Source organism: Rhagoletis zephyria, unplaced genomic scaffold, assembly GCF_001687245.7.
Source record: "Rhagoletis zephyria isolate East Lansing unplaced genomic scaffold, Rhagoletis_zephyria_1.1 Rzeph_scaffold_07840, whole genome shotgun sequence".
NCBI classification, from domain to species: Eukaryota; Metazoa; Arthropoda; class Insecta; order Diptera; family Tephritidae; genus Rhagoletis; species Rhagoletis zephyria.
The window spans coordinates 15,933-29,514 of record NW_016164922.1 but is presented as its reverse complement, the minus strand read 5'-3'; the positions used below and the strand labels follow the sequence as shown (position 1 = coordinate 29,514).

The following is a 13,582-nucleotide window of genomic DNA, read 5'->3' as shown; positions in this document are numbered from 1 at the left end:
TTTTTTTTTACCTATAAACGAAGTTCCATATTTGCGAAAATACCACCATTCAAATATTAAAATCAGCCCGGATATTAGGCTTGAGGTGCCGGTTAGGGCAACATAAAACTTTGGAGTCAGTGTGCTCAGGAAAACAGAAGAATCCCACATCCTGCACCTTTGCCTTACTTCTTAATCTTGAAATCTGACAAAAATGTATCACGATACTTTAAAAACTGTTTTTTATGTTAAAAGTATCTGTATCCCCTAAAATTATTGCTTAATCCGCTTCTCTATTACTTCTTTCGTTCAAAGGCTAAATGAAATTCTGTGCCGCGATCATATTCTTTGATAAACATATGTATATTTATTGTGGCATAAATGCAAACTTTTAACAATTCCGTAAAAAGACTTCTTTTATAGTGAGGTACTGAACTGTCGGTACCCAATACTTCAAAAGAATTTGGGTACCCAATACTTCCTTTTCGGTACCCAATACCGATTCCTTCGCTGTTTTATATATTTAAAGTTTATAAAAAAATTACAATGCTTTGACGTATGAAAACGGACGGATGATTGATGCTTCAGACAAGTCGTGGCTCAGTTATGCATTCTTGGCATTGCATATGAGTTGTCACATAAGAAGAAATCGGTTAAATGAGCTTTGCGTGTAAGCGCACATCATTACATATGTAGAAGTCAGTGCAGTGTAAACTATGCATAACTGAGCTATGAGAATTCCTCTGCCTTATGAAGACGACGACATGCGTATGTATATATATACATTTTTCATATTTATCAATTGGGGTGTTCACAGTTCGTTCCAAATTGTGTCTGAAAATGTAGACGTCTACATTTTGAGACATCTTTAGCATCAAACTGTGAGCACCCCTTTCTAGCAGTCGTCGCAAAATCGTCTCAAAACTTTGCTGGTGTTNTCTTTTATAGTGAGGTACTGAACTGTCGGTACCCAATACTTCAAAAGAATTTGGGTACCCAATACTTCCTTTTCGGTACCCAATACCGATTCCTTCGCTGTTTTATATATTTAAAGTTTATAAAAAAATTACAATGCTTTGACGTATGAAAACGGACGGATGATTGATGCTTCAGACAAGTCGTGGCTCAGTTATGCATTCTTGGCATTGCATATGAGTTGTCACATAAGAAGAAATCGGTTAAATGAGCTTTGCGTGTAAGCGCACATCATTACATATGTAGAAGTCAGTGCAGTGTAAACTATGCATAACTGAGCTATGAGAATTCCTCTGCCTTATGAAGACGACGACATGCGTATGTATATATATACATTTTTCATTTGAATCAATATCAAAAGTTCTTTTAGTACATTCGGCTTTTGATAAGTCTCCCCTGAACCGTTTTTTCCATATTTTTGGCGTTTTTGCGCTTTTATTAGAGGCCTAAATATTTCGGTACCGAGTGTCCAAAGTATTGGATACTTTTTAAATCGGTACCGAGTATCGATCAATACTTTAAAGTATCGACTCAACACATCACTATTCGTTTGTGTCTTCGAAAATACTGTTCGTTAGACTCGGTTCACACAGAGAAACTTTTGACGCTCATTTTCGGCAATTTCTCTTTTGGTGTTGCCCTCGCGTTCACACAGAGCAATTCTTTTGTACACAATTGTTGTTGTCAGCTGTGAACGGCCAATTAGAATAAAGGGACACTCAAACAGACGCGGTATTGGAAGTGCGGTACAAGGCGGTACACAACTATACTATGTACCGCCTTGTACCGCACTTCCACCGTACGTGTGTTTGAGTGTCTCTTTACTCAGAGGAACGAGAGCACAAAGCGTGTTGCCCGTGTTGCCCATATAAAATGACGAAATGGCTAAGAAGCTTTCTTGAGTCAAATTTCCTTAAGGCAGTACGCAGTTCTTAAGAAATTTACTACGCTTTCTACTACGGTTTTCTAAAGTTTTTTGAGGAAAAAAGAGCACAAGGCAACCCAGGTTTGCAATAGAAATATATGCCCGTTCCATTATTTCTTGAGGAAAGAGTGAGGCAACAGGCTGTGCGGTATCAAAAATGTCAAAATTCCTTGGACACACACGCGAAATAATGGTAATTTTTTCTTGACCGTTTTCTTGAGAGCTGCATACAGGGCTTTTAGCATCAAACTGTGAGCACCCTTTTCTAGCAGTCGTCGCAAAATCGTCTCAAAACTTTGCTGGTGTTGCCAGATATTTCTTCTTTGCGTGCATTTTAAATATGTCGCCTTTCGAATTTGTTTCTGAAAAATTGTAATTATTTAACTTAATTACCAATTCCTAATATTTGTTATTTCTTTTCTTTGATTTGTTTCTTTTCATCAGAAATTGCGCTCAAATTAAATGCAAATACAGAAAACGTGCCCAATAAATACGAAAAAAAAGTGATTAGTATTGCCATAATGCAACCCGCTGCGAGGTTGCAAAATGTAGACGCGTAAAAAACATACCTTTGAGCATGATTCAATAATACAAGGTTCGATAAACTGACAGTTGTCTCTCTCGCACCGCTCCCTTAGCAGTGGCACCGTGTTGCTTCTTTGCAAATTTACATGGAAAGAGTGTACCTTTGGTGTGAAATAGAAGTATAGCTTTTGTGCAATATGTTTATTTGTGTATGCATATGAAGCATATTTAACTGATGAAAACATAAACTGTTTTTAAATTGGATGTTTACATCAATCTCATAATAGTCTTATCTTAATTTTGAGTAATTTTGTAGTTTTTATACAGCTAAATAGCACATAAATTGCGTAATTCACGTAGATATATCAATATTACGTTCAACATTTCGTTTAAAATGCCAGATTTCCTGCAAATACATTAGAATTTACAAAAGGAATTTGACTACTAATTGCCTACTTTGCGTACTTTTCTACTACCATTTTCGCAACAAGAGATTTCATTATTCCCCTTTCTCCGTCCTTCGTAAATGCAACCTTTTGTAAGGGAGTGTCAAACCGCAGCTGTCAATAATTATCTAACCTTGTATTATTGAATCATGCCTTTGAGTGTGACAAAATGTAGACGTCGTCGTTTTCCAATTTTGTATGGGAAACAACAACACCACGGATTTTACGGTTAGAAGACGTCTCAAAATGTAGACGTCTACATTTTGAGTCACTATTCGGAACGAACTGTGAACACCCCATTTGATTGGAAAGACGGCGACAGCACTGGAAGAGGAATAATTGCGCGACCAAAAGCACTACCGAATCGGTTTGGCAGTAAATGCAATACCGGAAGTCAAGTTGCCAGTGTTGCCACTTTTCTCATTAAACATTTTCTAAATGTGGTATATTCGAAGAATTCAGAGTTGCATTTAGGCTTTGTTTCTTTTCTTTTCTAGCAGATAATGATCAGGAAGAAGAAGAATGAGAAAATTAACAGAATTACGAAAGACTAGCAGGTAAACACCTGATCGGTGTATTTGTCTATTGAAAATATTTGGCGCGAGTTTTCTTTTATTCATTTTGACAGCAGAAATTAGCAGAAGAGCTAAAAAAAATAAGAGCGGAAGAGAGAGCTTCTAGTTTCTACTCGTTTTTGAGTTAAGAAACGCCTTCTAGCAGAAATGAGTGATAATTTGTGATAATGATCTGTTAAGAAACAAAGCTATTTTTTTGGCCTGAGTCTCTTTGAATCCATTGGCCGTGCCATTTGGGTCCTATTTTGCCTTAACAGGTCTATTCTGCGCTGGTAATAAAAGTTGTGTAACGGCAAATGAAGTTCCTGTAAATTTTTAAACCCTTTTCTCATAAGCTGGTAACAAAGTATTACCCCGTGAAATAGGCAATGCCAAAATTTCCACAATTCTTCATAGCTGAATTGCTGAATATTTTAACTGCATTATCTACGTACCTGGAACTACGGTGACAAGAACTGGTAACATTTTTTGGTAATACAATTTTCCGGTTACAAAATCTTCGGTAACGTGCGGAATTGATTTGTAAATGGCACTTTTTTAAAGCAATAATATTCCAATACATTTTTATGAAATCCTTCGCATATACTACTTACTACTCTTTCATTTTACTAAAATTTTCTAATTTCTAATGTGTAAACAACTAGTTTATTTTATTTCAGACATTGCACTTTGTTTTAGAAATGTGGCTCAATTTTATTGCTAAATCAGAAGGGATAAAATAGACACTTTTAAGTGCCATATAAAACGCTTTCTTCGCATCGCGTGACAGATTCGCTTTGACAGATAAGATGAGTTGCTTGAAAATGCACGAAGCATGCCACATAGATGGTTTCAGCTGCAGCGCGAAGCGAAAAGATGGCCAACTCACATCTTTTTGCGCGCGTTGACTATCAGCTGGTTTGATAGTTATTTTATTTCGTCCAAATTCGAGTTGTCATGCAAAAACATAAAATTTGATTACATTGCGTCACGCAAAGCCACAAAGTTTTATCTGGCATCAGCTATATTTTTCTATTTGGGGCTTTTACATCCTCATTACTAAGAATAGTAGGCAGCCCTGGTCGCACTTCCATTTTCTATTCGGTTGGCGTGTGTGAATTGAGAAGAAATAATTTTCTGTTGGATTTTCAGGACATACCTATTAGGTAAAAAGTTGTGAGACATTTCATAAGATCGAGTTAAAAGTGTTAATCATACAAAGGAAAAAAATCGCACAACAAAAATGTGTTTAAAAGAAGAGAAGAAAGTAAACTAAGGTGGAAATTTGTGCAAAAATTTCACGCTTTATACCGGTGTGGCTGGTATTGAAGAAGAGCACAGAGCACACAGTTCTTAATATACATACACATTATTTTTAATTGAATGCGGTTTTTAGCGGGGGAAACGAAAATAAAGATAATTAAAAACTGGTAACTAGTCGTAATAAGTTTTTGTTGTATTTTTGAATGCTAAACTTTTTAAATTGCAAACATCAGAAAAGTTATAAATTGGTAATTGATTGCCATGGCTGACGGTGCCGTTTTAGACCTGTACGCTGAAGACCTGGATAAAGATTTTGCCGCGCAGAACCAGGTGAGTAAAAGAGATGGCTGATCTGAAACTTATCAGAAATTTCATACACTACATTTTAGGATGAATTTGCTGCTGAAGGTGTTGATTTATATGACGATATAGGGGGTCCGACCGAATCTTCAGCTACAGCTGGGGGGACTGTCTCTGTCAATGCTGGCGATAATGTTGCAGCAGTCGCTGGTGGTGATTCGGCCGGAAACGGTGGCGGGTCCAATGGTCTATACCATCAAGGTGGTGGTAGTTTAACGCCCAATCATATGGGGCGGCGTTATCAACTATATGTCGGTAACTTAACTTGGGTGAGTATTTTCATTAACCTTTTCGGAGAATTTTTGAGTACAAATACAAATATACATAAAAGATATTTGCGATAAAGCCTATAGCCCAAAAAGGCTATGATGAATTTAACACAATATATGCAATTATTTTTACTACGATTACTTCTGCCACTCTTCTCTGGCAACACAAAAGAGAATTCTACTTAGTGAGGTTTATAATCCCTAAGCGTGGCCGAAGGCATCCATCAGTTTACCGATCGGAATATATATATATAGGTATATCACAGACCGTCTTCAAAAGAGGCACAACTCAAAATTTGGCATGTTTTGAAATTATGCGCTAAAAAAGAGCTTTTATTCACCATTCATTCAGCAAAAGCTACGAGTAAATTTTTGTTATAATTTGTTTAAAAAAACAAGTTTAAGTCCAGAGGTGTTAAAGAATGCAGTCATCGTGACTTTAAATCGCTGCAGTCACATTCATTGACATTTCTTAACTGCAGCCCATCAATCACATCTTTGACTGAAGTCTGCAAAGTTGAAGTCATTAGTCTTTTCTGTTATTCTTGACTAATTAGTTATTTTTGTAGTATAAGTTGAATAATGAAACCCTAAAGGAATCTTTGCGCGCACTTTATAGAATTATAATAATTTTTTGTTTAGAAAATAAACAAGTACACAAAAAGCTTAATTAAAACCCCAGTAGTATATAAAATATTTAAAAAATGCCAATGAATCACCGAAATTTCCAAAGGAATACATATGTATTATTTCGCTAGATTAGAGTAAAACGTTGTGAAGTCCACTTTTTATGAAAAGCTATATTTTGTTATATGAAGCATGGGGTATTAAAAATGCATCGTTTCGAAAGGGATTGAGGTACTTCTTTAATTTTTTCTCGTTTATATTCAATGAAAAAAAATAAATAAAAAAATAATTGACTGAGCAACTTTGTTCTTTAAGCTAACGATATGTACATACATTAGAGTAGTCCAACTTTTGTATGGGAAAAAATGTATCGTAGAAAACGGGTCACCCACCCCCATAGTTTTTTCCTTTTGATATTTGTAATATCTATACCAACTTTTAATTTTCTACTGTAACCAATACAAAGTGCTCTATGGCCTTGAAATGCCCTACAGGATCGCTGTGAAACTGGCAATAATATTGGTGATTTTTATAAAAAGCTTCTGTTGCCATGACAACTTTTGCAAAGATTCTTCCAGAAACTATGTTATCAAAATGCTGTAGTATGATTTTTCTTGATTCTTCCGATACTTTGTTCTTAGTGTCGCCAATTTAGGAAGAAGATAGGCTAAAAAAACATTTACATATACCGTATTGGACATATCTATAGCACCCCCATATCAAAGTGATGTTGTTCGCCACTTATGTTTAATTATTTATTTTTAAGAATTTTCGGTAGTAGTGCACTTAAGCGGAACCAGGTCAAAACGCGTCTTAAAGCCAATAATAATAATCCGATTTGTCGCATTGCTTCCATATAACGAATAACCACAATTTATTTGTATATGGAGCCCGTAAGCCCTGGCAGCTAGTGTTCCTTTTTTTGTGAAATAATTGTATTATTATTTTTCATTCAATAAATAAATAAATAAATATTTTTATGTATACTCAAAAAATTCGAACACTTCTGAGAAAAAAGTTTGAATTTTGGGTGAGTAAAGTTGCATGCACCAACTTGTAGTTATTGTGAAAACCTATAAATTCTCTTAACTGGAATTCTCGATTATCCGTGGTGAGCTAGATCCCGGATTGGATTAATGCAGTTATTCCAAGCTAGCCAAGATCTTTCAAATTGCGCTATCTGTCTGGATATGGGCGAATCCGAGAAATATTTAACCAAAATCGCAAAAAATTCATGCAATTCTAATTTTCTCATTTTTGCGTCAAAAAAGGCGTAGTACGAAGGCATATTAAACAAGGTAGGATTTTGACATTTCTCTCTTTTGAACACCGACTATAATGTCAAATGATGAATATTTTTTAACCTTTTTCAAGTTGCCATTTTCTAATTTGCATTAAAAATTTAATTGTGCTTTGAGATAGTTTTGAATTCTGTGCGAAATTAGAAAACTTGGTTGCCTGAAGCCACGGAATTTCACCACTGAGTAAGAAAATTTTCTTACAATATTATGCACACATAACCGCGTCAGGACCTAGCTAGATTTACACTGATATACATACGTACATATGTAGAAGAACTAAACGAGCAAAAACATTGGGCGAATAGAAACAAAAAAATGTTTAAAGCAGTTTCATAAAACATTTCATTTAATGACGTGGTTTCCTCTATGAGGTATTCTTTTCTGTATATGTATGTGTGAATATAAGATGCGAATGTAGCTAAAATTCTATGAAAGTAATATTGAAGTAATCCTTAAAATTAGTATACGTACATACATATGAATGTATTTATGCTGATGCATTTCCATGGTGAAATTATAAGCAGGTGAAGTAATAAAAAAAGCTTTCTCGCTTTATTTTCCTGTAGCAAACACAGCACGCCCACCTAATAGGGTTAATTTGTTTGTTTATAGTTTTTTGACATAATAACTAGCTACAAGAGAGTTCGAGCTAGTTGTCACTTCCACCTTGTTAAATATGCCTTGCATTAACTCAAATTCAAATTTCCATTATTTTGTTCTCATTCAAACTTCTTCATCGAGCTCACTGGAATTTTGATCAGTAAAGTCCGGCGTAAAGGCCAGAATTAGCTGATTTAAATAAAAAGGTACAAAAAGCTATTAAAAATAAAAAGTAAAGGTGTTAAAAGCAAATAAATAAAATATACATATCTACTAGGCATTGAGCTGAAACCCCGGAACCACGTGAAAAAATATTTTTGAGCTTCGGTTAATCCGGAATATTTTTGTCTGTCTATGCTTAAATTTGGATGTACTATTTAAAAACCAATATAATTGTTGTACTTAGAAAAATAAATTCTTGTTTCATTATCATAAATCTCTACAGTGGACAACTGACCAAGATATTGCGAATGTTATGCGCGAAATTGGAGTAACCGATTTCCAAGAGGTAAAATTTTTTGAGAACAGATCAAATGGTCAATCGAAAGGCTTCAGCGTTATATCACTGGGATCTGAAGCAAGCTTACGTCTGGTTTTAGAACGTTTGCCGAAAAAAGAGCTTCACGGGCAAGCTCCGGTGGTAACGTATCCGACTAAACAGGCGCTAAACCAGTTTGAGAGTTTGCAGAAGACGCGCCCAGTTCCACCGTCACAACAGAATGGACCGCCACGTGGTCCCGCACCTCCGAACATGGGTGTGGGGGGACCAATGCCGCCACATCCTGGTGGACAAGGGGTACCCCCTGGCCATCCACCACGTATGATGAATCCCAATATGGCGCCAGGCCAATACCGGCCACAGCACATACAGGGTCCACCTGTAGGACCGAATGCAGGGCCCCCACGTATGCAGGTATGTGTGCTTTGATTATATCTTATCAATTATACATACATAAATATACAGTCAGCGACAAAAATATAAAAACCCCCGACGTTTTGACGATTTTATTTATTTATATTTTCCATAGCAAAATTTTCATATTTTTTTTAAATGTAATTCATTCAACAGCAAAAACCAGCAAAATCAAATTTTTTTCTAATTGGACACTCGGGGGAAAACTCAAGAAATACCAAACATTTTCATACAAATTTTTCACCTTTCAATTCATTAGAAAAAATTCTGAGTATACAAACGAAATTCTCAAAAATCAGCGGTAATTTTCAGAGACTTGAAACTTGCACCTTATTATACTAAAATTTACTGGGCTAAAAACTGCATACTTAAACTTTTTTTAAGAAATCGAATTGAAATGTTGACACTTTTTATGAAATTTTTTTTGTATTTCTTAAATTTTCCCGAGTTCTATATGAAAATAAAAATATGATTTTGGTTAAATGAACTCTATTTTTATAAAAAAATATGAAAAATTTTGTATATAAATAAATAAAAATCGTCAAAACGTATATATATATACATCTACATACATATATACAGTATGTTTTAATACCCTTAGAATTGGTAGTCCTAAGTAGTTACCATTTGCTCACAACTTTTTGGTGTGCTTACTTTTTAATTTGAACTCTACTAAGCTAGCAACGTTTATCTGAGTAGTTCTGAATGCCAATTTAAGTGTAGTCGCTATAATGTACAGATTTCTCTATGACATCAAGCAAACAATTATATTTAAGTAAATGTTCGTCCCTATGCTGAATATCGTCATCGTCAGTAAAAGTGACGGTACTGCCATCGTCAGCCATTTTACTGATGCGCTGACCTGACGATCGTCGACGATGACGATATTCAGCCTAGGACCAATTAACGAAAAGTAGCATAGTATGTTTAATAATTTTGTTAATATGTAATTAAAAAACACATGTGGTGGCAGAATAGATATAGAAGATTTCTATCCTTCTCGATTTATGTATGAAAAGCAAGGCCGAAGAAATTAACGTCGTTTAAAGTACAAAACCGCGTATCAACAAAATGCAAAACCGCGTATGTGAGCTGTGCGTAAATTATTTTCTAGAGAGTAAAAACACTCATATTTTAAAATGGTTCTCTTTTTTATAAAGCAATCGCATTTCTTGCTAGTATATTTCAGGACGAATGGATAAGGATTGAGCCAAGAGCTTGTGTGAGCAGTTTTGCAGAATGACTTTACGCGGTTTTGTACTTTAAACGACGATAAGCAATAAAAAATCCATTTTAAGCACTAAAACATTGGCTTGCAAATATGCTCGCAAAACAACAAAATTTAAGTACAGTTTAATGTTTTGTTACAACGGACAATCAAGTGTTGCTTGATATTCTCAAATCAAAGAGATTTGCTCTGGTCGTTTTAATTTCATTAATATTCGTTATTCTCCATTTGAGATACATAAATTGTTTTTAATCTATTTAATAACACCAATGCCTTATTTAGTTCGATGAATAAAAAAACTGCCCAAAAATGGTCTACAAAAATTTAGAGCCAAATTTTCTTTAGCAGTACGAAGTTCCTAAGAAATTTGCTACGCTGTACTCTTAGTGAAGAGTACAACGCACCCTTGTTTTAACAAAAATTACCATTATTAACCCTAAAAAGATAACCATGTTACAACTTACGTAAAAGATACGCTTCAGAAGCGCACGATTTTCTAGAGCGTATATATTACCCTAATTTTGCATATTTATTTAAATAATAGGTGCATTCTTTTGCAACCGAGCTCCAAAAGAATACTCGCTCAAATGACGAAATACACGCTAAACAACAACACAAACTCCGCTATTTATCCGAGTTCAGCCAGGTCGGTTAAAAATACACGACCTGAAGGGTAGTGTTGTTAAGTGAAAAAACTGCTCTATTGTGAATTGTTAATGGTTCTTTTGTCGCTCGCTTACAAAAAAATGCACCTAATATAGTCATTTTATAAGTTTGGAAGAGTTTTAAAAATTAAATGCGTTTTTATTATAAATTTGAGCATTATAAACTAGAGATGGGAGCGGGATAGCGGGACCCACGGTACTGATTTAAAATTGGCCGGGATGGGCGGTATCGGGAAGATCTGTAAAAATATGGCGGGCGGGACGGGATCAAAATCCTTTCCCGACACTGCCGATAAAACCGCAACCCACGCAAATTTACAAAATCTTCCTTAAAAACGATGTTTGAAATATGCACTTTTTTTTAAGCAAAACAAAATAATCGGAAGATACCAGATCTTTCATTATTATTTAAAATTAATTTGAAAGATGATGAACATTTTTGTCAACCTTCGATCGGTTTGCAAACCACGCCACACACTTTGAAATCTCAACCGATCGTTTCAATTTGCTGTCCGTTTGTAGCCTGCTTTAGAGATAGATTTCGGGACCCACGGGACCCGCGGTACAATTCTGAAAAACGTCGGAATGGGCGGGGTCTGGACTTAAAAATCGAATTTCGGGATGGGCGGGATCGGGATTGAATACTTAGCCCCGTGCCCATCTCTATTATAATCACAAATCATTAGAGCCCTCATTAAAAATTTACAAAAATATGCTCATCGGTAGGTAGGTTATCTTTCTAGGGTTAAGGAAGGAAAAAATGAGACAGCAGGTTGTAAAATATCAGATGTCAAAACTCCTTGGACACTACTATTCACACCAACGAAATAATAGCAATTTATTTCTTGACCATTTTCTTAAAAGGTCCGTACTTGGCTTTATAAATTGAAATGTGCAAAATAAGCATGATCGTTCAAATTAAGCTTGGAAATCCTGAATAAGAAAAAATAAGCAATTCCAAGCAAAAGCTTAAACTTTACGGCGCTGATGAAAAGTGTATTCATATGTTGATAATATTCCAAATATATATAAATACATGCAGGGGCATATTTTATAATGTGACAGTGACAATTCTGTCACAACAGGCATTTTCCATTTTGCAGAATCAGCCAGTTTAACTCGGCGAAAGAACTTTTTTTTCACACCTTATCAATTTGAGCTACTCTCGATCATTTAAGACTTTTCCGTTAACATCTAGCAAGTAAAAGCTCAGTTAGTCTAGACTTAACTTAATTTAACTTACTATAAGAAATCATCGATCATTACTCAACACGTCAACTTAAGCCAAGAGCGGAAATATTTTGTTTTTGTATTTTCTTCTTTAGCTGTTTAACAATTCGCCGCCTAGAATGCCACATCAAAAAATTGCATGCAAACAAAAATGTTTGCTTTCATTTATTTTTAAGAAATACAAAAACGACTGTCTGGCAAGCCTGATTCTCTCACCGCTCTCAATTTCCGCAAGGCCGTAACTTAAGAACCTAAAATTTACAGGTTCTTAAGTTTCTTACGGTAAGTTAAGTTTTAACTAACCGCCAACACAGTTTCTCATATAACAGGTTAGCCATAATATTAAGTTAAGGAAATTAAGTCTAGACTAACTGAGCTTTAATTATTGTTAGTTTAAGACAATAATATTTTTTATCACAAGATGATGGTTTTGAAACCATCAATTTAAACCAGCAAAATAATTTTTTTTTTTAATTTCACATACAACTCGGGGGAAAATTAAAGAAATACCAAAAAAAAATTTCAACTTTTCAATTCGATTTATTAGAAAAATTTTGAGTACGCTGTTTTGTAGTCCATTAAATTTTAGTATAATAAGGTGCAAGTTTGAAGTCTCTAAAAATTTCCGCTGATGTTTGAGAATTTAGTTTGTCAAGGGTGTTGCACTTTTTTTCCATATATCACATGAACAAAATCTATATTTATACTTGAAACCTGCGTCTTATTATACTAAAATTTAATGAGTTTTCCCGAGTACAAAACAGTACGCCAGTCATTTCTCTTCTGTGCCAACTACGCCAAGTGAAGCCAAGTCCTTCTCCACCTGGTCTTTCCAACGCAGAGGAACTCAATATGAAATAGAAAAAATCGATTATGCTAGTTTCTGCTGTTGCATGAACTATCTATATTAAAAAAAATTTTTTAAATTTGTTATGGAAAATATAAATAAAGAAACACCATATTTTTGACGCCGACTGTATATGTATATACCCTTGTGGTCAGCTGATTAAGTTAAGTAGCATTTTGACCATTTCTGGCTATTTTTCTTTTGTCTATTTAATGTTTATAATTTTTAACATTTTACATTACATATCCATTTTAATATCCTACTAAAATTAGATGGACTATAAAGCTGCATACCTTAAATTTTTCTAAAAAAATTTAATAAAAAGTTTAAAATTTTTGGGCGCATTTGTTAAAGTTTGTAGAATTTTCGTAAGAATTTTTAAATGTTATGAAAAGTGCAAGACTTTTATAAAAATTATAAACATTAATTCAACAAAAAAAGGAAAATAACCAAAACTGGTCAAAATGCCACTTAACTCAATCAGCTGGTCACAAGTGTATATACATGTATGGATTTCAATCAAACTCGCTTTGAATTCAAATTGACCAGGAAGTAAATTGCAGAACCTGCCTGGTTGTATTTTATTTATTGTTGTATATTTCGTTCCTCTTCTGGCAATTAGTCTTTAATGAAATTTTCGTACCAAGCTATTTTACTAAAATTCCATATTCTTACTAATACTTATTGTAGTGTGGGTAATGCAAAAAAAAAAGAAAAAGTTAAAAATCGTGTAACAAATATATCGTTTTGTTTGCTGTTATTGTTACTATTATTATCATTGTTGTTTTATTTCATGTTTTTATGGCAACATTTCAACGCGATAATCCGTCTTCTTTAATTCATAATTAAACACACAACGTAATTTTGGGAATGTT

The 13,582-nt window shown here is 34.5% G+C and overlaps 1 protein-coding gene across 1 annotated transcript in view; it reads left to right on the top strand.

Moving 5' to 3' along the window:
- The first annotated feature begins 4,461 nt into the window (after positions 1 to 4,461).
- Cpsf6 (cleavage and polyadenylation specificity factor subunit 6) overlaps positions 4,462 to 13,582 on the top strand; it is a 16,238-nt gene continuing 7,117 nt past the window's right edge. The window contains exons 1-4 of the mRNA XM_017630535.1: positions 4,462 to 4,834; positions 4,901 to 4,997; positions 5,057 to 5,296; positions 8,270 to 8,737. Coding sequence (XP_017486024.1) covers positions 4,929 to 4,997; positions 5,057 to 5,296; positions 8,270 to 8,737 — 777 coding nt within the window. The 5' untranslated portion in view covers positions 4,462 to 4,834; positions 4,901 to 4,928. The remainder of the gene's footprint in view (positions 4,835 to 4,900; positions 4,998 to 5,056; positions 5,297 to 8,269; positions 8,738 to 13,582) is intronic.